Source organism: Panthera pardus, unplaced genomic scaffold (genome assembly GCF_024362965.1).
Source record: "Panthera pardus isolate Hobbes unplaced genomic scaffold, ASM2436296v1 HiC_scaffold_6, whole genome shotgun sequence".
NCBI lineage: Eukaryota > Metazoa > Chordata > Mammalia > Carnivora > Felidae > Panthera > Panthera pardus.
The window spans coordinates 101,811,563-101,838,090 of NW_026526991.1; the positions used below are offsets into that span (position 1 = coordinate 101,811,563).

General features: G+C 41.9%; 1 protein-coding gene across 4 annotated transcripts in view; it reads right to left on the minus strand.

Moving 5' to 3' along the window:
- DYRK4 (dual specificity tyrosine phosphorylation regulated kinase 4) overlaps window positions 1-26,528 on the minus strand; it is a 45,782-nt gene that overhangs the window by 12,480 nt on the left and 6,774 nt on the right. For 2 of the 4 annotated variants that reach the window (XM_019464794.2, XM_019464799.2), the window contains exons 2-10: window positions 16,073-16,153; window positions 15,229-15,345; window positions 14,353-14,491; window positions 13,135-13,295; window positions 9,545-9,681; window positions 9,068-9,208; window positions 7,073-7,211; window positions 4,376-4,457; window positions 1,703-1,875 (exon numbers count right to left, since the gene is read on the minus strand). In XM_019464794.2, coding sequence (XP_019320339.1) covers window positions 1,703-1,875; window positions 4,376-4,457; window positions 7,073-7,211; window positions 9,068-9,208; window positions 9,545-9,681; window positions 13,135-13,295; window positions 14,353-14,491; window positions 15,229-15,345; window positions 16,073-16,153 — 1,170 coding nt within the window. The remainder of the gene's footprint in view (window positions 1-1,702; window positions 1,876-4,375; window positions 4,458-7,072; window positions 7,212-9,067; window positions 9,209-9,544; window positions 9,682-13,134; window positions 13,296-14,352; window positions 14,492-15,228; window positions 15,346-16,072; window positions 16,154-26,528) is intronic. The other 2 variants (XM_019464797.2, XM_019464798.2) reach the window with 2 other exon arrangements.

A 26,528-nucleotide genomic window follows, 5' to 3' on the forward strand; every position in this document is an offset into this window, starting at 1 on the left:
CAAGATATACTACAAAACTGTAGTAATCAAAACAGTATGGTACAGGCACAAACATAGACACATGGATCAATAGAACCAAATAGAAAGCCCAGAGGTAAATCCATAACTATATGATCAATTAGTCTTTGAGAAAGTAGGAAAGAATATGTAATGAGAAAAAGTCATTTCAACAAATGGAATCGGGAAAACTGGACAGCAACATACAAAAGAATGAGACTGGACCACTTTCTTACATCATACACAAAAATAAACTCAAAATGGATAAAAGACCTAAATGGGAGACCTATAACCATAAAAATCCTAGAAGAGAGCACAGGCAATAATTTCTCTGACATCAGCTATAGCAACATTTTTCTAGATATGTCTCCTGAGGCAAGGAAAACAAAAGCAAAAATAAAATATTGGAACTACAACAACTAAAAGATAATGTACTGAATGGAAAAAGATATTTGCAAATGACATATCTGATAAAGAGTTAGTATCCAAAAATATATAAAAAATTTTTACAACTCAACACCCAAAAACCAAATAATCCAATTAAAAATGGGCAGAAGACATGAACAAACATTTCAACAAAGAAGACCTATAGGTGGCCAACAGACACATGAAAAGATGCTCAACATCACTTATCATCAAGGAAATGCAAATCAAAACCACAATGAGATATCACCCATACCTGTTAGAATGGCTAAAATCAAAAACTCAAGGAACAATAGGTGTGGACAAGGATGTTGAGAAAAAGGAACCACCATGCCCTATTGGTGGGAATGTAAGCTGGTGGAACCACTGTGGAAAACAGTTTGAAGATTCCCCAAAACATTAACAATTAGAATTACCACAGATCCAGTATTTCCACTACTGGGTACTTACCCAAAGAATACAAAGATACTAATTCAAAGGGATACATGCACCCCTTTGATGATTATTGCAGCATTATTTACAACAGCCAAATTATGGAAGCAGCCCAAGTGTCCATCAATAGATGAATGGATAAAGATGTGAGATATATACATATATATATATGTGTGTGTGTGTGTGTGTGTGTGTGTGTAACGGAATATTATTCAGCCATAAAAAGAATGAAATCTTGACATTTGCAACAACATAGATGGAGGTAGAGAGTATAATGCTAAGTGAAATAAATCAGAGAAAGACTAATACCATATGATTTCACTTATTTTTGGAATTTAAAAATCAAAACAAATTAACAAAGAAAGTAGAAACAAAACAAAAACAAAAAACAAAAACAGACTCTTAACTATAGAGGATAAATTGATGGCTACCAGAGGGGAGGTGGGAAGGGGAATGGATGAAATAGGTGAAGGGGATTAAGAATACACTTATCATGGTGAACACTGAGTAATATGTTGAATCACTACATTGTATACCTGAAACTAATATAGCGCTGTATGGTAATTATACTGGAATTAAAAAAAAATTGTTAATGGTAAATAAATAAATAAAATGTCGCTATTCACAATATGCTGGAAATTTCATCCTCTGCAACTATTTAAATTTATGATAAAAATGCTAGGTGTCAACTCAAAAATGTACAGAGGGGCACGTAATTCCAAAAATATTTTAGGGAACATCCAACAGCAATAGTAAGTATTCAGGCCACTGCCCTACAGCGAGTCTGATGCAGCCCCATGTTTCAGAGTGTAAGCTGACCACCCTGTGGGACCTCAGTCCTCCTCCTCACCTCCATGATGCAGGCTAGCTGCTCTACTTCATTCTCCCCAGGAAACAGAGGGTAGCCCGTGTACAACTCAGCCATGATGCAGCCCAGGCTCCACATATCAATGGCCATGTTGTAGGGATGGCCTAGAATCACTTCTGGGGATCTGTAGAACCGGCTTTGGATATAGGTATATACTGTGAGGAAAGAAAGAGAGCCATCATGTAAAATCCTCCTCTCCAAAACACGCTCCTCCAGGGCACCTTCTCATGTGAGGGCCCAGGATAACTAACACTCCCTACCACTTTTCACTCTCTCAGCTTGGCAGGGAGATGGAAGTACAGCCAACCAGCACATCTGAGTCACACTGCATATTTAATCTCATCTCTCAAAATAAATAAATAAACTTAAAATTAATATAAAGCTAAATTTTCAACTATCATGTGAATTTGGGGTATAAATTTTCTTTTTTTTATTTTTAAAAAATGTTTATTTATTTTTGAGATGGAGACAGACAGAGCATGAGCGGAGGAGGGGAGAGAGAGAGAGAGGGAGACACAGAATCCGAAGCAGGCTCCAGGCTCTGAGTTGCCAGCACAGAGCCTGACGTGGGGCTCAAACCCATGAACTGTGAGATCATGACCTGAGCTGAAGTTGGACACCCAATCGACTGAGCCACCCAGGTGCCCCTGGGGTAGAAACTTTCTGAAAGTATTGTGATTTGCCAAGGGAAGAGGCATATTAAAATGGAAAAAGAAATACAAAATGCAGACTCTTCTAACATGTATTGAATATATTATGTGCATTGCATAAAGTATAGAAGGAAGACCCCAACAAAATCTGAACAAATGAAGCCAGCAGAAGAAGACAGTACTGTGGGGAGCCTAGATTTTACAGTGGTAGGAGAAATGGGACGTTATAGTGATTTCCACATGCTGTTATAGGGGTGGGACAGGGATTCTGCGGTCACTTCTCTGTTGTTTGCATTGGTTAGAGAAAACAGGTAATAATTTTGTGATTTAAAATACAATAAAGATAGGGGTGCCTGGGTGGCTCAGTTGGTTAAGCATCCAACTCTTGGTTTCAGCTCAGGTCATGATCTCATAGTTCGTGGGTTTGAGCCCCACATCAGGCTCTGTGCTGACAGTGCAGAGCCTGCTTGGGATTCTCTGTCTCCCTTTCTCTGTGCCCCTCCATTTGTGCTCTCTCTCTCTCTCTCTCTCTCTCAAAAATAAGTAAATAGCCATTAAAAAATAAATAAACAAAATAAATACATAATAAAAATGACTTTTATACTCTGCCTGCTTCCAAAATGGATTTGATGTACTTTGCAATCAAAGTACATATACGCACAGCATAGTTCTTTAAAAATTGATTTAATGAACAGTTATATAATCCTTAACATGTGCCAGGCACTATTCCAAGTGCTTTGTACAGAGAACCCTTTCAGTCCTTACAACAACCCTATGAAGCAGGTACTATTATTGTCCCCATCTAAAAATGAGAAAACTGAGGCATACAAAGATTCAAGAAATAATTAGAGTCAGTAAGCTGTAAGTGGCAGAGCTGGGATTTGAGCTCGGGATGTTTGAGTCTATATTGGCTAAAATAAAGATAAAAGGAAGTAAGAAAATATGTAAAGGGGAAATGACTATCTGAAATAAAGGATAGGATCATTATAAATTCCTTTTGGAGCATCCTGGCAGCCAAGACAAGAGGTTGCATGCTTTTGTAGCTGAGAAGAGTAAGCAAATGAGTGCTTTGTGGGAGGCATATTGTTTTCTAGCTGGAATTTCTTTGGGGTTCCATACATAAATTGTAAAGAACATGTGTCTTCAAAAGTAGTGCTGCAAAATATTTGGAAACAGCCATCTTTCAGGGGTTTTTTTCAGCCTCTGATGAAGAGGATCCTCTGATATCTCCTACCACCATGAAAGGTGGTCCCAAAGTCTCCCTTTGGTGGGCCCTTAACCCAGTCTGTACATATTTGCAATCACTGCACCTGTCATATTACCTGTATCTTTGTTTCTTCCGCTGAACTGTAAGCAAGCAGAGCACAGAACATGTTGGGTTTATTTTGTTGTTCCTGTGCCCAGAACAGTAACAGACACATAGAAGATACTCTAAGTGTTTGTTAAATGGTACATGTTCTTGCCATCAAATTTGATAAAAGTCAAAAGAAGAGACACTTAAATCAAGTTCAGTGAAGTTTATGCAAATGTGCTCCAGGGATGCTTTCTGGATTCTAACCTGGAAAAAATATAGTCTACAGAGCCTAGGGCAGTGAATCCCAAACCTCAGAATGGCTGTGTACTCTAAAATGCAGACCCCTGGGTGTTCCCCCAGAAATTTAGGTTCGGTGCATCTGGGGTGAGGCCCTTGGAGCTGTAATTTTTTACAGGCCTCAAGTGATTCAGATATACATCTGGTTAGTTTGGGGACCCAAGGCACTAGGATAATTCCAGATTCACAGAATCTGAGTGCTGCAAAGGACCCTTATGGTATTTGAGTCCGATCTTCTCATTTTGTAGATCAGGAAACTTAGAGAAGTGAAGCACCTTGTCCAAAATCATTCTTGCAATTGTTGTGACTGAGCCCAGACTAGAACCCAGGTGACCTCGTGTGGGAAGTACTGTTTCAGTAAGGGAAAGAACTCACATTAGAAAAATTCAGACAAAGGGGCCAGAATGGGCTTACCTTTCTGGTGTTCATAACAACTTGATCCAAAGTCAATGACCTTAACAGAGACTTGGCCCTTTTGGTATAACACTATATTCTCCTAGAGAGAAGAAGAAAGACATAGTTAGGTTTTAAAAACGTTGCTCTACACACTCTGTTTACCTGAATGCCTGCCATCTTCTGGGACCCAGTTCAAAATGTGACCACCTGCAAGTGGGCCTCCTCCCATGCCTTCTCCAAACACCATGTTCTCCCCATTCCTCTGACTTCCTATTCAATTTGTGGTCTGCACCTCTTGTTTGGACTCAGTATTTGCTGCTTTTAAGTATTTCTTTTGCATAGATTTTGTCTCTTTCTGCATATAGAATGTGTAATTCCTGAACACTGTGGTTTATTTTTCTCTTCTTGGCACCTGGTTCTATCCCTTGCTTGCATAAGGTCTTAGAAATATCACTGACAATTTAATGTTTCCATTAAGTGCTCCACCAACATACTGATATGTCAGTAATGGACCCAAAAAAAAGGGCAATAATTTAATTCAAGTTGTGATTCTTTTGCTAACTTCGGGGGCAATGTGAAACCAACATCCCAGGAGAGTCATGGTTAAGCAAGCAGAGCTTATGGACTCTTAGAACATGAGGGTGTACTACCTAAAGGCTAGAAGATTAAAGTCCCAGTCATGGCTTCATGGATCTCAATATCAGATGGATTGACAATTATGAATATCAGATTAATTGCTTGCTTACTGAGTTCCTTAACTTTATTGATATGGCATAGCAGGCTTGGTCTAAAGCCTCTGGCACCACAAATTAAGAAAGTACAAACTTAGTCCATAATATCTGTTCTAGACAATATCTATATAACTTGAAGAATTCAATCAGCAAGTGTTTAAGAAGCAGACATTTCCAGTGTGTCTGCATCCCAATGGAAAGTCTCCTTAACTAAATGGGGCAGGCCTTCCTACCATATTGACAGAAACAGCTCTATAGAAGGGATGGATGCATCACAGGTCATTGAAACTAACCTTTGAGTACATAAGAATTAACTCCCTGATTCTTGATCCACACTCATCAAGCACTCTCCTGGTTGCATGTGTACTTTTCTACTGGGCACATATATTCTAGGTTACTATTTCTCAAGTAAACCTATTATGTCATGTCAATTTCCTTAGTAAGAGTCAGTAGCCTAAGCCCAAAGACCATGGATGTTGCAAAGCTTAAATATGGAGAATAAATCAATGTATCACTATCCTGTGAGACTCCACCAGTAAACCCTGAAAGAACAACCCTATCTTATCAATATTTAATTTTAAAAATATCTCACATTTACCTGATGAGTTTCTCCAAAGAGTTAAAGATAGAACTGCTTTATGATCCACTAATTGCACTACTGTGTATTTACCCCCAAAATACAAAAACACTAATTCAAAGGGATACATGCACCCCTATGTTTATAGCAGCATCATTTACAACAGTCAAATTATGGAAGCTAAGTGGATAAAGAAGATGTGGTGTATATATAAGCAATACAATATTATTCAGCTATAAAAAGGAATGAAATCTTGCCATTTGCAACAACATAGATGGAACTAGAAAGTATAATGCTAAGTGAAATAAGTCAGAGAAAGACATATCATATGATTTCACTCATATGTGGAATTTATGAAACAAAACCAATGAGCAAAGGGAAAGGGGAGAGAGAGAGAGAGAGAGAGAAAGAGAGAGAGAGAGAGAAACCAAGAAACAGGCTGTTAACTATAGAGAACACACTGAAGGTTACCAGAGAGGAGGTGGAGGGGGATGGGTGAAATAGGGGATGGGGATTAAAGAGCACAATTATCATGATAAGCACTGAGTAATATATAGAATTGTTGAATCAATACATTGTATATTTGAAACTAATATACCACTGTATGTTAACTATACTGGAATTAAAATTAAAAACTCAAAAATTTTTAACTGTTTTGGGGGTGGGTGAGGAGAAGGGAATGAGGAAAAGTTAAGGGATATTTAAATATTTGTGAGGGTCATACTGTTTCTGGAACCAGTTCCTGACCCCACATTTTCACACTCTTATACCTTTCCCCTAGCTACCTGTACTCCTCCAGTTTGCAATCATTAATTCTTCTAACAAGCATTAATTTGTTGCCTACCATTATTATTGTCAGGTACCATGTCAGAGCCTGGGAATAAAATGGTGAGAAGATATGGTTCTGACCTTGGGGGAGCTTGCAGTCAGTGGAAGATAAAGAAACCATTCCTACATAGCAACCAGTGCAATAGTAGAGCTAAGTACAGAATACCAGCAGGACCTGTGAGAAGGGCACATCCTTTTGGAACGGAGGAAGTGGTCAGAGATTTGCTGTACCCTTAAGACCACTTCAGAGTAGAAGGGACAGAGTCAGGATTTAGTACAGCAGTGCTCCATCTCTCTGCATAAAACGTCTCTGTATACCCTTAAGCCTTTCATAGGAAAGCCCTCAGACCTTCCTGTTCCTTCCTGTCTCGGTGATGCCACATCTCTCTGCATTGCCTTGATACCTGTCCCTTAATCTTTACTGCATCATTCTTGGTTTACATAACGTATAAACATAACTGCTTGGCTTCCACCCTGAAACCTTGGCCAAACAGCTTCCCAGTTTCCACTGGAGAATAGAACAGGGAAGTTTCTGAGGGTGGGAAACAGCTCCCTCGACAGGACAGAGCTTGTACTCACAGGCTTGAGATCACAGTGAATGATTTTCTCTACATAAAGCATTTGCAAACACTTCAAAACAGAGAGGGTGAAGCGCCGAACTATTGACAGACTGAAGCCTTGAAAGCTATTATTCTTCATCAGCTCATACAAGTTGATTCTGGAAAAGAGAGAGAGTGATGTGTATGTATCAGTGCAAAAGGTATGATACTTACTTTGAACCCACAAACCATCCCATATCACTTGATTTCCCTCTGGTAGTAGGCAAGTCTTAGACCAGGAGGCAAGACTTTTGTGTCGTATAACCTCAATTTTCCCTTTGATTCATGGTGGATCCAATGTGAAGCCCAACTGTGCTGGCCTCTCTGATGTCCCCTTGTTTCTTATGTGGCAAGGTCATTAAACCACTTTGTTACACATGTGGGTGTTAAAAGGTTGGACCAAACTTCTGAAATATTCATAGCTTCTTAGGCCGTTGGAAGGAATCTAGAAAGTCCAACACCCAACAAAGTGGCCACTCCTGCCCCAAATTGACAAGGCTATCTAAAGACATCAGGTTCCTGACAAGTAAGGGAAAAAGAGAGTGGGCAGATGGGGGCTGAGGTAAAATGGAGAAGCCCGACCCTATCTAAAGTGAGCCTGGCTGCTTGGTCCCATCTGACAGGATTTACTCTTGCTAGATTACCCTAAAGTTTTTAGACAGGCAGAAGCCTGCACTACTGTATGGAAGTCTGCTCTATTATATGAAATATGCTGACTTACAAATGTTGGAAACAAATGCAAAGCATTTTAACAAGAAAAGCGTATCCACGGGCTGCTAGTTTGTGACTCTGCAAACCTCAGTGATTTGGGGAGAGGTGGGAAAGAAAGGGCATGATCCAGAAACAACTCTGCATCAACTTCTTCCTAGTTTCCAATCTTCCATTCCTAAGCCTTCTCTAACACTGGCAGTATTTAGGAAGCTGTTCATTCTTGAGGGGTACAGATAAGATGTGAAGCTCCAGCCTCATCCTGACTGGCTGTGTGACCCTGGGAAACTCCCAGCCCCTTTGGTCTTTGGATTCTCCCTCTGCACACCTGCCCCTCCCGACCTCTCAGGGCTCTTTTAAGAACAATGGCATCTAACTGTGTACTGTGCCTTTCTAGGCAGCCTGCCTTGTCCATTTTGACGCATGGAAGATAACTCATCTCTGCCTACTGGAAAGCAGAGCACATTCCGCACTCATCAGAGATGGTGAGAAGGGTGCCATCCTTCCTTCTGACTCAAATTTAGCTGGTTCCCAGAATTTCACTGACAGCAATGGTGTCCTGGGGGCCCCAGGCTACCAGTTCAGTGAATCCCATAACACTGGGCCTCTGAGAGCCTACCCCAATTATCCCCCTTTGCTAAATGCACTCTGGGTTTCTGGTTTTGTTCAGATTGTGAAATACGGCCTTCTCAGAGAGAAAAGTAATCAAACTAGCATGCCCTTCCAATTAGCACACCCTTCCAGTTCCAATATTCAGCAAGGTGATGCCAGTCTATTTCAGTCAGGTTCTGTTCCCTGCCCCAAAATATCTGCTCATATCCTTATTTTCTCAAAATCATAGTTCTTTCCCCATGCTGAGCAGCTAGCTGCCTGTCCCCTTGGTTTCCAACCACTGCACCACAGGATTATAAAGCCAGTGAGTGGAGACATGGACAAGGACAGTCCCTTTCAACATATCTAAGTTTCAGTCTTGAGGGCAGGGACCTTGTATTGGTTATGTCACCCAGTTTGTCACCCAGAGCTTGTGCAGCACAGCCAGGGTATGCTGGCAGTTGACAGGCATGACTGAGGGATAGGGTGAGATGGGTAGCTTTAGGTCCAGCTCTTTGCTCCTTGGCTTTCTAGATAAGTGAGTGGCCATTGTGTCCACTCTAGTCATTAAATATTCACACCCAGAAAAATCTAGTGTTCTGACCTCAAAGTTTTTCTTCTGTCAATTTAAGCAACTTTTCAAAAGAAAATGAATTAAAGAAGAAAAGCAGCTGACCCCAAGAGTTCAAAGGTGATGCAGAGATGATTGCGAAAATAGAAAAAGTCTTTCATGTGCACCACATTGTAGGTGTTGTCTTTGTCCTTCCTTCTGAGAGCCTCCAGGATCTTCAGCTCCACCAGTGCCTGGTGGTGAAATCTGAAGGGGTCAGGGAGTGGCAGGGAGGGCAGACAATGGGGACAGAGGACACAGTGTTATGTCATGCTGCAGCAGTAAGCCCCTTTCCCGAGCCTCTCCCCGTCTCCCCAGCAAGACTGTCCAGAGGGGCAGAAAGCACTAAAAGCTCCACACTCTTGCCCCCTCTTTGCCCCATCGTGGAATCAGATAGGTAGAGAGAGAAAGAGGAAAAAGATGAGGAAGATCAGAAGAAAAGGCAGAGTCAGGAAGGGTTGGCATTATGAAGGGGCCAGAGTCATGCAGGCAACTCCCCCCCACCCCCGCCCACCATGGTCTATGCCATCTGCCAAGCCACACCTCTTCTTGTTCCTGATGATTTTCAAGGCCACCAACTCATTATTTTTGTGATCCAAGCACTTGGCCACCTGTCCAAAGGACCCTTTCCCGATCATCTCCAAAACCTCATAGCGGTAGGCAATGTGGTCATGCAGGACCTGCAGAAGCCAGGCCAGAGTGAGGAACAGAGCCATAAACTCTGGGACTTCCCTCACACTGGGGCCCCTGAGTCAGCTAAGGGCTGACTCCTAGAGGGAACTTTCTGAACTGCCAGGCATTGGTGCAACTCCCACCCTCCTCTCATTGCTGCTGCAGTGGTTAGGTTGTTGCCTAGATCCCAGGCTCCACATGTGGTGCCAGGAAAATCCCACAGGTTCTATCTGTCATACAGTGCAAAGAACATTGGATGGTCTTCAGAAAACTTGGGTTCTAGTCTCAGTCCTGCTACCACCTCTAGTTTTCCACATGTGTGGAAACCTATAAAGCAAGAGGATTAAACAAAGTGGTTCTAAGGTCGCTTCCAGTTTAGACATTTCCTGATTCTTGAATGCAGTTGAGCAGCAGCTTCAGTGTGGAGGAAGTTCTCTTTCTTTCCCCTGATGTGTCTCCACCAATCAGAGAAGGCTTCATGTCTGCTCTGCCTCCTTCTGGTCAGATCTGGTTCTCCTCTTGACTCATCCAGATTTAATTCTAACTTGGGAGTTAGCAGTACAGAACTAGACTCTTTCTCTAAGAGACTTTAACTAAGTCTCTAAGACTCCTCTTTAACTAAGAGGAGGAGCATTTTCCAAGTCCCAGAATCACCCATGTCCCTTCATGGGCTGCAAACTAGAGAACAGGTATTTATTCACAGCAACAGGAAACCTTCAATTAAAAAGACTTTATCTGTGTGTCTTCAGACAAGTCACTTACTCACTCTGAGCTGAGTGCCCTCATCTGTAACTGAAAGTTCTAGATAAGAACCTCTGAGGCTCACTCTGGAAAATAGTATGGAGGTTCTTCAAAAAATTAAAAATAGGACTACCCAATGACCCAGCAATTGCACTACTAGGTATTTATCCAAGGGATACAGGTGTGCTGTTTTGAAGGGGCACATGCATCCCAATGTTTATAGCAGTGCTATTGGCAATAGGCATGTATGGAAAAAGCCTAAATGTCCATCGACAGGTGAATGGATAAAGAAGATGTGGTATACACACACACACACACACACACACACACACACACACACACAATGGAGTATTTCTTGGCAATTAAAAAAGAATGAAATCTTGCCATTTGCAACTACATGGATGGAACTAGAGGGTATTATGTTAAGTGAAATTAGTCAGAAAAGGACAAATATCATATGTCTTCACTCATATGAGGAATTTAAGATACAAAATAGATGAACATAAGGGAAGGGAAGCAAAAATAATATAAAAACAGAGAGGTGGACAAAACATAAGAGACTCTTAAATATAGAGAACAAACAGAGGGCTGTTGGAGGGGTTGTGGGAGGGGGAATGGCTAAATGGGTAAGGGGCATTAAGGAATCTACTCCTGAAATCATTGTTGCACTATATGCTAACTAACTCGGATGTAAATTTAAAAATTTATTTATTTGTTTGTTTATTTATTTATTTATGTATTTATAAAAAAGAACTTCTAAGCCTCTGAGAATCCCTGATTCCTAGTTTTACATTCATGAATTTGGGAGAGGTGAAAGACAAATGTTTGTGTACAAGTTCTCAGGATGTGCTTGTGATTCTGTGGTGGTGATTTGTTCATACAGCAGGAATCAAGATCATGAATATGAACAGGTACAACTTTACTAATATGTGGAAGTGGACTACTCCACCCATAAAGGTCTGTCATAAGAATGTACAGGGAAAGGGAAAGGGACAGGTTCTGCACATTTTGGTGTAAAGATATTTGGTATATATTTTATACAGGCCACCAGTTTGGATATATCATAATTATTTGTCTACATGTCAACTTTGACAATGATTGTCATCACTTGAGGCCAAGGATCAAGTTGTACTCATTTTTATTGTTCCCTTCATATTTCCAGAGTCTAGCAGATGCCCCAGCATGGTAGGTTCTCTCTCAATAAATAGGTATTAAATTAACACTTGCTGACAAAATAGAAATGAGAATGCAGTGGGCTGCTTGTTTGGGAATTTAGCTCAGTGAATTGTCTATTTGTATGTGTATAATGTAATGAAGATGGAGATTTTGAGTGTACAGTGAGCATATGTTATCCCCCTTCCTGCTTCCACCAGTAACATAGCTGCCTAAGATTTAAGACTGAGGAACTGAGTTTCAGTGAATTAACTTAAAGGTAGTGCTGGCATTGCTGGGGAATTTCCCAGAGATTCTATGCCCGGGTAGGAGGGTGGGCAGGGAAGGGGTTGAGGATATCGGGATGAATTGGAGGTAAGGTTTACATTGGTGATTCTTGACCAAGGATCCATTATTAACCTATCCCTCTTTGAAACTTTGTGTATGTTCAGGGTGCCTCTTCTGGGATGAGGACTGATAGCTTTTGTCAGACTCCTAAAGGGATCCTTTGCCTAAAAATGTTGAGAACCAGGGCACTAGATAGAGGATGTGTGCTAGAAACTTTAAATCCATCCTTCTCAGAGTGTGGCCCAAGAAACAGCAGCATGGACATCACCTGGCAGATTTTGAGAAAGGCAAAATCTCAGGTCCCATCCCATACCTGCTGGATAAGAGCCCACATTTTTAACAAGATCTCTAGGTAATTTGTGTACATAGTAAAGTTTGAGAAACACAGCTCTAAATACTCTTAAGAAGTATGTCTCTTCTATGAAGCCTCACAGACCAATCTTGTCTCCTTTAAATGTAAATGAGTTGTGAGAAAATGACCAGAGAAGGAAATTCCCAGCAGCCCAAAAACCTAATGGACTAAGTATCACACACATCTGGACATCTTCAGAAGTGGACATTTCTTTCCAAAGCAAAAGAGACACTTTTCACCGCCCAGATTTCACCTTCAGGCTGGTAAGAGGCACTGTCCTGAGGAATTCTCAGATACAATCAGAAAAGGAGGAGAGATTCATCTTTGCTAGGATCCATCTTTGGAAAACTGAAGAAAGTTGAGCATTAGGGACCAGGGGCTACAGTGACAAGAAATTTTTTTTTTTTTTGGTTGTGAGTAAATGGCAATTAAAATAAAATAGAAACAGGTCCATGTGTGGACTTGTATGGAAGACCCAAAAAAGAGAATGCTGGGAAGAATGCATCTTATTCCATGGACTCTGGCCTTTCCAATGGGTCCAGGTTTGTGCACAAGAAGAGCTTGTGGGAATTTGCCAAGGATGCAAATCTGTTACCCCAAATACTCTTGGAGAAATCAGTATTGACAGCAGAGTAGTTGTTATATTAATTACATGTTTTCCCATTTTTAAACATGGCATGTTCCCATTTCCCATTTTTAAACATGGCATTTCTTTGGTTTAGAACCTACTAGAATCCTTCAGGATGCCTAGTTCAAGGTATATTGGCACCAAATGCTATCAAATACCCCACACCTTTTTCCTTTCCAGATTACCTCTTGTCCCCAAGCCCTAGGCCCCTGGAGATACCATGATCTACTCCCCTGTCACCTTCATATAGGAGCCATGTTCATCATCAAAACTCGTTTTGCTGAACTCAGGAGTCACGTGGAGCTTCTTTGCTTCCAGCCCCAGGAACCACAGCTCCGTGTAGCCCAGGATCTCACTTTGTTCATAAGAAGACAGCTGGTTCTTAAAAAACTTTAGGGCCTCTGTGTGAAAGACACTATCATTGTCAGTTGAGGCAACAAGGGGATTTTCCCAGAGGGCTGATGATGGCACCCCTTCCAGCTCATGAGTCAGTCACTCTTTTCCTCAACTAGATGGCTTACTAAGGATCATGTGTCTTTAATCTCACAGGATAAAAATGTAAAGGATAAATGCTAAGGTGTCATATTCATTTCAACAAATCAGGAGGGAAACACAAGGGAAGGGAAAGGGAGAATTTAGACCTCAAAAAGCTATGAGTTACAGCAGCATGGTAAAAATTCCAGACATAAACCTAGTGTCAATAATAGTATGTAGTTATGGCAGCAGTTTCCAAGTTAATATGGTTTGGGGCTACACAAATGGTTTATCCTGGGAGGGTTTGCAAACTATGACTTCAAGGACCCGACAGGTAGTTTAAATGCAACTTTAAAGGGGCCCAGGAGATATTCCCACTCAAATCTGCAGCTAAGCCAATGAGTACCTCCAACTACAAGGAAGGAATGTGTGTTCACTCTTCTCTAACCCTCACTGATTGCCAGACCCCATCAGGTGTTTGGTGTTTGGTCTGAGGGCAGGTGGGGTAGGAGAGGGAACTGCTGGAAGGAAAAAAGACATGAGAGAGAAAACCTGTGTGAAGGGCAGTCATGTGAAAGCTGAAAATGGCATATTCTTAGCTCAGAAGACAGAACCATGACCTAAGAGCACTAGGAGCAGATATCAGCTCTGTAAAGGCAGAACTAGCTCAGAACTGAAGTGATGTGCTCATGGATGGTTCCCAAGATTGTTTAAGAAGAAGGACAATAATTTCAAAGCTGCAAGTAAAGAGCTCTAAGCATTGGATAGTGTCGGCATAGTGGATGTTGGTTCTCCTCCTTTGAATTCTAATAGAGGATGAATGTCTGAACCTTGTGAGAAGTCAGGCTCCTGGCCAAAAACTGATGTGTGATTTTTCTGGCCCAACACCTGGAAGCTTAGCCCTCCCCACCCAGTTCATCTTGTGACACCTTGGCCATCTAGAACCAGCCCCCATTATACTCTGCTACCACTCCAGAGACATACCTGCTGCTGTCAGAGGCACCTTGTGCTTTCTTGGTGGTTTCTCCTCTGGCTTGGGATCTTGGGTTTTAATGCTTGAATGGAAAGGCATTTCTGAAGTCTTGAGCTCAGAAGCTGACATCTGATTGTGAGTCTGATTCTCCTGTCCAGACAAAGAGACTTGAAATAAAGGACTGCTTAGACTTCTCCTGGGTGTCACCAACCATTTATCAGACCAAGGACACCCACATCCAGCCACACTCTTCTCCTTCCTTCCCATGGAGAAAATGGTAATTATGAGACATTAGGTTTTCTCAATCTTCCTCTCAAAGGAATCAATCTCATGATTCTCTGTGAGGCCCATGCACATTACCATGTGTAGTTGACTACCCCAGTGACATCTTACTGCGGGAAGAAATGGAATAGCTTTTTTTTGGTTTTTTTGTTTTTTTTTACTGCTGCTCGGGAGAAGGCCAGTTCCTAACTAGATAAAGTGACTTGACCAAGGGCACAAACACGTGAACTTAATGTGTCTATAATACCTCTTTAACTTGGCACTTTCTCACATCTTATTTGGCCCTTACATAAAAAAAAGGGGACACTGGAGGAAAACAATTATTCTGTATTCTTCTACCATTTGTACATCAGACATTTCATTCTTCCTTTCCACAAAGAATCCTCATGACAATCCTATAGAGAGCCCATTTTGATTAAAGAAGGTCAGTGATTTATTCGATAAGGTTTGCATTCATTGTAAGGGGTGAGAACAGGACTAGAGCCCAAATATTCAGGTGCCATTGTGCTTTCCCCACCATCCTAGGCCTTCATAAACTTGGTTGTAGACTGAAGTCACATCTTTAACCTGCCTGCTCAGGGCCAGGTCCATTGCCCTGTACTTACCTGATACAGCAAGGGTGGCTTTAGCAAGATTTTGTTGCTGATGTGTGGGAGGTTAACCATGTTCTTCTTCCCCTTGGTATCCACAAAAGGGAGTGAAGTAATGCTGGTGTTTGTATTCTATATAAGAAGGAAGTGGATAAGGTACAGACGCCTCAGGCAAGAAATCTATGTCTTCAGGGAGTCATTTCTCCCAGGTTTCCCACCAGAGCAAGAATGAGCCTAAACCAAATACAGGCCTAAATCTATTTTCAAAGCTCTTGTAGAGAAAAGTAGAGTGGAAAAGCATATGGGCTGTGGGTTTGAATCCCTTCTCCATCACGTACACCTGTAGACCTTGAATGGGTGACACAACTCTTCCTTTAAGTTTTAGTTATCTCATCACTACCATGGGGACAAAAATGGGATCTACCTCATAAGGGTTTTGTGAGGTAAATGAGGCAACTCATGTAGAGCATTCCATAAGTGTTAGCCATTATTATCATCATTTCAATATCTTACCACCATAATATGGGGCAGTTCTTCCTGCTATATAATTTACATCTTCCTTGGTACAACATAAGCTCCCACCTCCTCTGCATTATTGATTTGACCTCACTTGGACCCCTGTCCCCATGCATTGACTGATTGATTTATTGATTATGAGAGGTAGTCTATCTATCTATCTAGTGAATAGCAACATTTAAAACTGTGTGGAGATGAGGCAATGGTGATGTGGATAGAGCATATGCATCATATTATGCTGAGGTGACCAAAAATGCCTCTGAAAAGCTACCCTGTAGCTGGGAAGCTATCCTACCTATCCTCATCCTTCCCTAGAGAAAACACACTAAGTATCACTTCCTACCTTAGGCAAGAGTCGAGTCATTCTGAGGTTCTTGATCTTGGGAGGTGGCTTCTGGACTTGAACCAAAGGCTTACACTCAACCTAGATCAAGTACAACAGTATTGGAATAGTGCTTAGCATGCTATTACCTCAAGCTGTTGAGACATATGTTTTGCTTCATTATCACAATCAAGATACACTTGAAGCCAGCTCTCCTGACCCCAAAGCTAGGAAGAGCTAAGAGAGGCTCAAGAAGTACTGAATGAATGTACAAATGAATGCATATAGAAACAAGTGTTCTTTCTCACAGTGCTTATCCTGGATTGAATTTTACTATGGTTTTCATACTTTTTTAAAAAATCCATAGAAGCCTTTCTTCAAATAAAATCTTAATTAGGCACCCTGGACAGGGGAAGAAGTAAAAGCTGAGCTGTTCTTTCTACAGAGAAGGAAATGCCCATAATCTTGCCAAGGGACTCTTTATGCCCTCAGAGTGGCTCTGAAGGTGCCCTAGTGGAACCCACTAGAATACAGAAGACCAGCCTGAACACCAGTGATTGATCAGAAGAGATTTCACATCTAGAAAGGGGTCTGGAGGAAAAAGACCAAAACAGCAGAGCTGTGTCCCCCAAAGGGTGGCAAGCACACAAGGAAAGTGTGTGACATAATTGTATATAATACAAGATAACAGTTATCTAATGGTTATGCATTTATTTTAGTATCCACGTAAAAACTATAGCACATTAAACCTGTAATTTTGTAGTTGTTACTATGTAAAATGATATTAAACTTTAAGGCAAAGACAAAAACAAAAACAAAGTGTGAGTGTTATGGAGATATGGCAAAAACCATGAAGGTGGCACTGAAATGACTAAAGTTTAGCAAAAACAGGCTACAGTTTGAATCTAGGTTCTGCTCTTTGAAGCAGAACTCATGGGTTCCCTCCTTCCAGCCCTCTCTTAGGGAACTGAATGACACTTACCCAAAGCTGAGACAAGCTGGTGCCAGATCCACTTCGATAAAATTTGGTATACTGGCCACATTGAAATAGGAACTGGGTACTTTAATATCATCCAGCATAGCTAAGCACTCTACAGAGCTATAATGAAGGGAACCATTTAGAATAGTACATCTTGACCTCCTAGAATAGGGACATGCTCTGAGGGAGAATGGGCTGCATAGCATGTCTCATAGCCTTACACCAAACTAATTTGATTCGTTAACATATACTAATGCAGGATTTGATTGTCTATTGAAAAGGCAATGATGCTATCTGAGAAAATACTGCAGTCACAAATCTCAGAGTCCCAACTTCTCATCAAATAAGTTTGTGGGACTAAAACTTATAACAATCACCAACAATGACAAGCTAGCATTGAGAACAAGTTGGGGAGACTGGACAGAAAAAAATATATTAACAAAACACAACTAAATACCAAACAAAGGGCATGAAGATTGAGTGTCAACAAAGAAGGAAGTCTTCCTTCCCAGGTGGATGTGAGGAGGCTTTGTGGAAAGGGTGTCGCTGGGCCTGGGCTTTAACTGGGAGGAAGGGTAGAGAGCATGTTCATTAGGTGAGACAATATCTGGGAATGCTCTGAGGGTTTCCACTGCTCATGCTGGGTAAGCTGGAGCAGAGGGTACACTGGATTGTGGAAGGCACTGAATGCTAAGGTAAGATATGTGATCTTTATCTAATGGGCAATAGTGAATCACTGACAGTTTGTAAGGCTGGGAGTTACATATGCAGAGCAGTATTTCAGAAAGACCCTTCTAGCAGCAATGTGGCATAAAATAACAATCAGACAAACTCTGAAATCAGACCTTAGTTTTCAATCCCAGCTCCACTACTGATTAGTTGTTTAACCTGGGGCAAGTTATTAACCTTTTTTTCATGTAATATGGAGATAATAACAGTACCATCTTCCTAGGGTTGTTGTAAGTATTAAATGAGTTCATACGCATAAAGTGCTTAAACCAGTGCCTTGTATAAGCCAAGGGTAAGTGTGTGCTAGACCTCATTCTCCTCTTTTGTAAAATGAAGAGTGATTTTGGTTATTTCTCATGAAACAAGAAAATCATGGACTTAGAAATGATGGAGAATGAGCAAGATGATGCTGAACTTAAAATGGTTAAAGGAATTGAAGATGTTTAACATGAGAGAAGATAAAATAAAATATCTTGGAGGTTAACAATTCTGATACTGCCATCATATACACTGGAATCAGATGACTAAATAAATGGACTACAGATGACAGGAACCAGGTTTCCCAACGTTGGACTGGAATTTATAGATAATCAAGATCAACATCAACATTATCACTATGTGATAATAGATTAGAGTTGGAGACATAAGTAGGAACTCATGTTTAACTCAATGTACATACAAATAGTTACACATAGTTATATTTATAAATATGTGTATATGCAAGGGTTAATACATGTGCGTGTGTGTGCGTGTGTGTGCGCACACACACACACGCACACACATTTCTTTGTTTTATTAGCTTGAGAGGTCCTAAAAGAAATAACACCCCAGTAGAAACAAGGGAACCTAACACTCACAGCTTGGTTTTTAATACCATTCTCCAGTAAAAGGAACCAAGCTCCTCAGAGAAATGATTGGTTCTAGGACTGAAAAAATGTACAAGATGAGCCTGGAGTATCTTCTAGTGACATAAAGTAAGGAAAGAGTAAAAAAACACAAAAACAATAACAAAACAAAACAAAAAAACACATTGATAAGAGTGTGTCAAAGGGGCATAGGAACCAGCTGAAAAAGTTCCCAATGGCCAAAGCTGGAACAACTGTAGCAACAAAATAGTGTTGGTTTGTAACACAAACTTTAAAGCAAATATCTATGAATCCATACAGATATAAATGAATGATTTAATAAAGAAATTGGCAGAAGAAAAGAAACAAATCTTCCATGCAGAAGAGTACCTAATATATTATACAGATACTCCACCACAGAGGGTGGGAGCACAACTCCCCACTTCTTAAGCTGTGCATAGTGGCTGGTTTCCCAAAAGTATAACAAGGAAAGAAGAGAACAAAAGCAACTTTACAGGAGAAACCAGACAAACACTACCTCGGCCAGGTAATCTAGTCAACATCAGCAACCATGAAGCATGTAGATAGTAGGTGTCATTGATATAATTTGATGAAATGGCATTTTGCTTTAGTGGTCTTCTTCCCAAAGCCTACAACCCCAATCACATCATGAGAAAAACAGACAAATTCTGATAGAAAGTCAACCCACAATATACGTGGTCAGTATTCCTCAAAACTGGCAAGGTCATTGAAAACAACCAAAGTCTGAGAAACTATCACAGCCAAGAGGAGCTTAAGGGGACATGACAGTGAAATGTAATGTGACATCCTGCGTAGGAACATGGAGTGGATAAAGGACATTAAGTGACAATTAAGGAAATCTGCCTAAAGTGTGGAGTTTAGTTAAAAATGTATCGCTGTCAGTTCATTATTGTAACTAAAATACCACACAAATAGAAGATTTTTAATAGCAGGGGAAACTGGGTGTGAGGTATGGAGTGGTATAAGGGAACTCTGTAGTAGCTTCTCAGCTTTTCTGCAAGTCTAAAACTGATCTTAAATAAGTATATTAATAAAACAAACAAAACCCCTGAGGGGAGGGGTGATATCAGAAGGGCTATTGCTTATGACTCAGTATGAACTTGCTCTACGTGATCTGAAGGATGGAATGAGGTCAAAGTGTGGGATTTATAGAGAGGTAGTTTCGAGTTCAATAAAAAGAAGGATTTTCTAGAGCTTAAATGGAACGGGAGTTCTTATGAGGTAGTGAGTTCTCCATCACTGGAAGTGCCAAGTCCACCTAATGAGCACCTGTGAGAAATGTGCATGGACTCGATGAGTGGGCAAGATGTAACCTCCAAAGTCCTATCTGTCTCAAGACTCATTCAAGTGACCCCTAGGAGTGCATCTTGAGTGCACCCGTCATTCTCTCATGGAACCAACGTTGAGGACCATCGTATAGAACAATGTTTCCCAACTTCGTCATACCACACCACACATAAAAAATTATATTTGTGTGACACTCTGGGGCAAAAAGAGGGGGCAGCTCATAGACAGACGCTACCAACACAGGGTTCCAGCTGCCTCAGGCTCATCTGCCCTGAGGGCTGCTGATCTCTACAACTGTGCACACCTCTACCAGTGTGTCCCACAAGTTTACAAACTTTCTGCTTGTTTGTCTCCAGCAGCTTCCTCGAGAGACACACGATGACCCATAACAACATTTCATTCTATCGTGGTATCCCCAGGAGGCAGGAAGAAGAGTGTGATCTCCCATATTCACAGTGGCAAAGCAGAATTTTTCCTTTAAGACCATGAGCTTTGTGGCACTGTTCTATGATCCCTGACTAACCTCTGAGCCAATGTAACAGGAATCTCTAACAGTCATGAGATCTATCTCCAAATTTAGCGTTCTCAGTGTAAAAAATGTTTTATTCACAGGGTACACAGCATAGGCAGTGACTCCTATGCTGTCTAAAACCTGGGCACTGGCCCAAAGCTAGAGAAGCCTCTGGAGGAGCCAGGAGATAAAACGACAAGTTATCTGAGGATGCCACCAGGGCCCTTTCACGGCTTCTTTTTATGAGCATCACTGTTTTTGGAGGCCTTCTCAACAGCCAGGATTGAACTATGAAGCTCCTCTATTTTCCAAATTTCTTATACAAACATGTACTGCTTTTATAATTTAAAAATACCGTTATTTAAAAACAATATTATAACAAAGAACTCTAAATGGTTCATTGCAACACTAGCGGGGAAAGGCAGTGACAATGGCAGGGGGCAATCTTTCCGTGAGAGCCTGAAACAGAATCGACCTGAGAAGACACTGTCAAGGAACCTGGACTCAGAGCCTCAGAGCATGGACACTGCACTGTACAGATCAAAAAAGGGAGGGGAACCCCCGTGTTCACAAGTGGGCTCAAGTTGCTAGGAGACCCCTGTGTTCACAAGTGGGCTCAGGTTGCTAAGATTCCCCCACGTGTAGGCCCATATTCAAATCTTGGGATTCTCCTGGGGTCTCCAGCTATTCTTGCTGTCACTGGGTAATGATCCAGAGGGTCTAGGCACTGCCCCAACATGCATGGTGAGAAAGCTGGTCGATCAGAAGCCTGGAGTCTCAAATCCTGACCCTGGGCCCCTCCTCCACCTCTCTTGTGTCTCCGTCTTCTGAGCTAGAGACTCTTAGGTTCTCACACTTCTTTTGTTTTCTCAGCAAAAGAAAAAGGCAAATTCTATCTCACTGCTTTGCAAAAGCCACCTCACCTTTCTCAAATAAAAGCTGAGTTTGGCTTAAAAGGTAATTCGAGGAAGGTGGGAAAGCTGAAACCCAGCTGAAAGCTCCACCCCCCACCCACATCCCCAACATTCAGGCAAAAGAGGTAACAGGTGCTAAACCATTCCAGTTGCTTATTCCTGTGACTTGCTCTCAAGGATTCTTCCAGGAACACCTAGGTCCTGCCTCCCAGGCCAGGAGGATATACAGAATCACAGAGTTGGGATGGACTTTACTGATGCATTCATTTTTAACATATTTACTGAGCGTATCTATGTGTCAGGCAGTGTGCTAAGCACAGATCACACAGTCCAGAGGTTTCAAATTTACTGAAAAGCTCTTAAAATGTAGAATCTCCATCCTGACCCCAGACTCCTTAGTGGTGGGGCCTAGAAACCTGTATTTTTTAAAAAGTTTCCCAAGTGAGTAATGTGCAGCCAGAACGGGAGCCACAATCTAATGCCATCCCCTCCTTGGGAATTCATCTCTTCCTACCCTGAAGTTGGCTTTCTTTTATGTCCTTGATGTTTATGTTTCCTTCCTTATTTTTTGTGAATTCTTATCTCCCCTCAGCAAGAGTGTACGGCAACAAACATGAGGCCCCTCAAGAGTTTTCCCTCTGGATGGTTCATGTAGGGGGTCCCCACAGTGCCTAGCCATGTGTTAACATCCATGGCACCCATAGTCACAAGAGCCTGGACTGAGCTGAGACCACCTGCAGAGACAATCTTGCATTTTCTGGGTGTCTGGGATGGGGGCAGGGCATGTCATCTTCCTTGCTGGTACAGTGGGATTAGCTATAGGCTGCTTCTAATGAAGGCTGCCTCTTCGTATGTTGTCACAGGGGCATGCCTTTGTTATAAATCTGGATTATTCAACACAAGCTGACTGCAGTAAGCACAACCTCCCACTTGCAGGACTGAATGAAAATATTTTCAGAAACTTGCAAATTATCATTTATGATTTCCTACCATGGGTGGCATAATTGTGTGAGAATGGAGATATCCCTCCAAGACTCTGCCCACCATATCCCTAGTTTAGGCACCTGTTGTAACGGTCTCCTAAGCACTACCCTGCCCCTTCCCCAATCCATACTCTACTGCCTAAGACCTCAGAAATTAAACATGAACCTCTGATCTTGTTGCTGCACTCCTTAAACCTCCCCAATGACTTCCCAGGGCATGGATGTCCTGGCATAGAAACCTTCCCAGCTTCATCCCTTGTCATGGCCTTGGCCCTGACCTTTTGGCTCCAGAAATAATGAATGCCTTGCAGTTCTCAAACACTTTGTTGGTTGCACATCTCAGCACTTCTGCTCCTGCTGTTTCTGCTTGGAATATTCTCTCGTTGCCCAGTTGTCACCTTCCTCCATTCCAAGTCCTTGTCATTTAACTTTGTCATTGTTCTTGAACTTCCAAGTTCAAGTCCCAGCCAAAGTGCCACATTCTCCATGAAGCCTCCATAGCCACTGCATGTGTAACTTTCCCACTACCCCATGCTTCATACTTGCTCTGACCACAGCACCTGCAAAGGTTTGTTACCCAAGGTTGTCTTACATCTGCCTTCTTCTGCCAGACTATGAGACCCTTTAATATAAAATCTGAGTCTTATTTCAGAATCCCAAGCCTAACATGGTATCTCACACATAGTAGTCACTTAAATATTTGCTAAAAGAAGGAAGGGAAGGAGAAGGGGCAGACTGAAGGAGCAGGAAATCCCTAGTACTTGTTCTCAAAGACTTGAGCTGACTCTCAGTCACCTGGGATGATGAGGGAGAATAAGGCAAGCTGAGGGCAAAGTACAGGCTAACAGCACCCTTCCACACCCAGGTGGGATATATGTGATATTCCTCAAACACCCATGGCTTCCCAAGAATAGGGGAAAGGAAAGAAAGTAAATGGTTGACTGACAGAGATCACAGTCATGCAGGATGGGAGTCTCCTTCGTTTACAGGTAACTCAGTAAACTGCAAGAAAAAGGCAATTTTATCCATAGCCTAATATCCAGAAACCTATAGACTCTGTTTCCTGGAGCCCTAATATCACCCTCATCAAGAGGTAAGGGGGGGTTAAGTGCTTGCCGTAGTGATATGAGAAACAAAGACAAATGAAAAATTAAATTTCCTTACTGCCTACAGCCCATGGACAAGTTCTTGAAACAAGCAGAGTGACCTTCCTCTAGGAGCTCAGCTGACTCGATGATGACACTTTGCTAGGGGCAGAAGGGAACCTTGGCTTAATATTATCCTGACACCCCACCCCCTCAGGATCCTGTAAATCTACTTTAACATATACAAATTCCTTTGGAAACTTCTTTTATCTCAACTCCTCCAAGATTTATGCTGACAATCATACTCCAAGCTTATAGCCCCCTGATATACATCTGAAGGATCCCATGATGGAGGTTTTACTAAACAGTAATAAATGATGTCTTTCTAACAACAGCTAGCCCCTCAAGGTCCTGGAAACCTTGCTTCCAAAATTCCTTAGATAATTATGCTGTCCCTAACCCCCTCCCAACCTGAAGGTATATAATCACTCTTCACAACCCCAGTGCAGCTCTTTCTGTCCATGGGTCCTGTCCCTGTGCTTTAAGAAAATCACCTTTTTTTGCACCAAAGATGTCTTCAAGAATTCTTTCTTGGCCATTGGCTCCAAATCCCACTATCACCCCAAAACCCCATCAGGGAGGCAGTTGAGCTTGGATGTCAGCGTCTCTGCCTTGTTGATAGTCCACTCTCTCCCCCATGTCACCACATTCCTTCTCCTAGTGGCTTCCTCTCCCACCAAGGGCCAGTGCTCTCCTGCTCCCTGGCACTTCCTTTTGGAAGGAATGCCTCCTAGTCAGCAAATGCACAGAAGAGAATTCCCCTGTCCATACCCTCTTCTCAAAGGTAGTTTCATTTTCAAAGAGAAAGCCTAGAAAAGCACATATTTTGGTGCAAATGAATGAATCTCTATTCACAGAAAACTTCCTGGTGCTGGGGAACTAGATGAAAGAGAAATCCCATGTCCTGCATCAGTGCCCTCTCCCTGGTGGCACTGTGCCTTCCTCTTCTCTACTTTGCATTCTCCTCAAGCCAAGCCCCCACAACAACATGTGTGGTTTACCCCTCCATCACAGTGGAGTATATTTTCTGCCCCTTTATAGATAGCTAAAGGATAATAGGTCAGGTCCCTTTGCAGGGCTCATTAGAACAGAACCTCAAGGCTCACTGTCTCATCTTATTACCTTGGACAGAGCCCTGGGTGTCCTCCTCATTGGCAAAGTTCAGGGGAGAACGCAACTGGACTCTCAGCAGGCATCAAGGCCACCCTGGTCTCCTGCCCCTGGGCCACCCAGCCTTTGCAGAAAGGCACACTTCCATCATACCACCCCACCTTGATCATACCTCACAGGCTATTTTTCTATTTTCTCAGCTGGCTCCTCCTTGTCTCTTCCTCTTCCCTGTTAATTAAAAAAAAAAAAAAAAAAAAAAAAAAATCCCCCAGTGCATGGCCAGGGTTGGATGAAGCTCAAGTTTGATGATATCAAATCACAGCTTCCTCCTTGCAGGCTCCATAATCCCTTCCCAGAAGCCAGAACAACTGAGAATTCAAAACAAATGCATTAATGCAGAGAAAGGGTGTGATGAGAAGAGAGAAAAAAAATCTTTGGGGATTCTATATAGAGCACAACAAGTTTGACAATTAGGCCCATCAGAGCACCATGAGAGCTGGGAGAAAGAGGCGGTTGCTAAGCTCCTCACATCCCCAGCTAAGGCATTAAGCTACTATCACTGCACAGAGCTTAGGCAAATTGCAGCATCTCTCCCATGGCTGGCTACTTCTAGCTAAGCTTCTGACCTGAAAGCCCCTTTGGTGTGTGAAGAAGCCCAGGATGCTTGGACAGAAAAGAGTAGCCTCTTGCTTATACTCACAGCCAAGCCTGGACTCAGGAGACCCATTAGAAGAGTGAACACAGCCAACCACTTGGGAGGGCCAGACTTTCATCTCACTGATCCAGTATCCTCTCTGGAGTCCTGCCCACCAGGCTGTGTCCCTGGTGAAGGTGGAGGAAGGAGAGCCTGGGCATCCTTAGGGCTTGAGGGAGGGGCAAGAGCTTGAGTCTGAAAGCCCAGATGCTTGGAGCCATTTTCTAATGGACTTAGTGCATGGCCTAGGGGGAAACATATCCCTTCTGATCTTCTGATAAATGAAGTTTGGACACTTATGGTGCTGGAAGCCACCTTAGGAATCTGTAATCAAATGCCCTCATTTCACAAATGGAGAAAGGGAAGTTAAGGAGGCTATCCAAGTGACCTGTCCAAGATAACACAGCAGTAGCAAACCTGAGTCAAGAATCTATGCCACCAAGTGCCTTTTTACTGTACCATGCTACCATCAGATGATGTCTGACCTCTTTTGTGTTCTGCCATGAAACTGAATGGGAAGAGATTATAAAGCATTTCCCCTCCAAAGGTCTCTAAATACAAAATAAGATCATGCCTTTATTCTGATGGTGCCTGGATAAAGTTGCCAATAGATAGAAACATTCAGAAAGCAAGAATTTATTCTATAAATTAGACACTAAATTCTTGCCAATAAAAAGTAGATTTATGCATCCTCTAAGAGTTAGAGTAGCTGATTTCTAAGGTTCTATTCCCATTGATTCAGATTCATCCAATGCATTTGCAGAAGTTATTCCTTCTGCCTGAAATGCCTGCCTTCCAACTCACCGCACAGCCTCTTTGCATAACCCCAGCAGGACATCATTCACTTTGAAAAAAAAAAATGTGAATAATGAGCCCTATAACTTATACCCCTTGATGGGACTGTAGCTGATTGGCATGCCATTGAAGCACGATCATGTACCTGGGCAGTAACAACATCTTAAGAAAACTTTCTCTAGGCCCTCATAGAATTTTGTTTCTACTTTAGTGACTACACTAACCATGCCCTATTGTCATGTATCTTTTTACATGTTTATGTCCCTCACTATACTATGCACACACAAAAAGGAGATATATATATGTTTATTTTTGTGTCCTAGCACTGAGGATAATGCTTCGTCCAAAGTTAGCTCTCAATAAACACTTGTGGGATGGTTTATGAAAGAATTCATCCATCAAAGGTCTTTAAAGCTTCACAGAAGAGAAAAAAAGTACTTGAC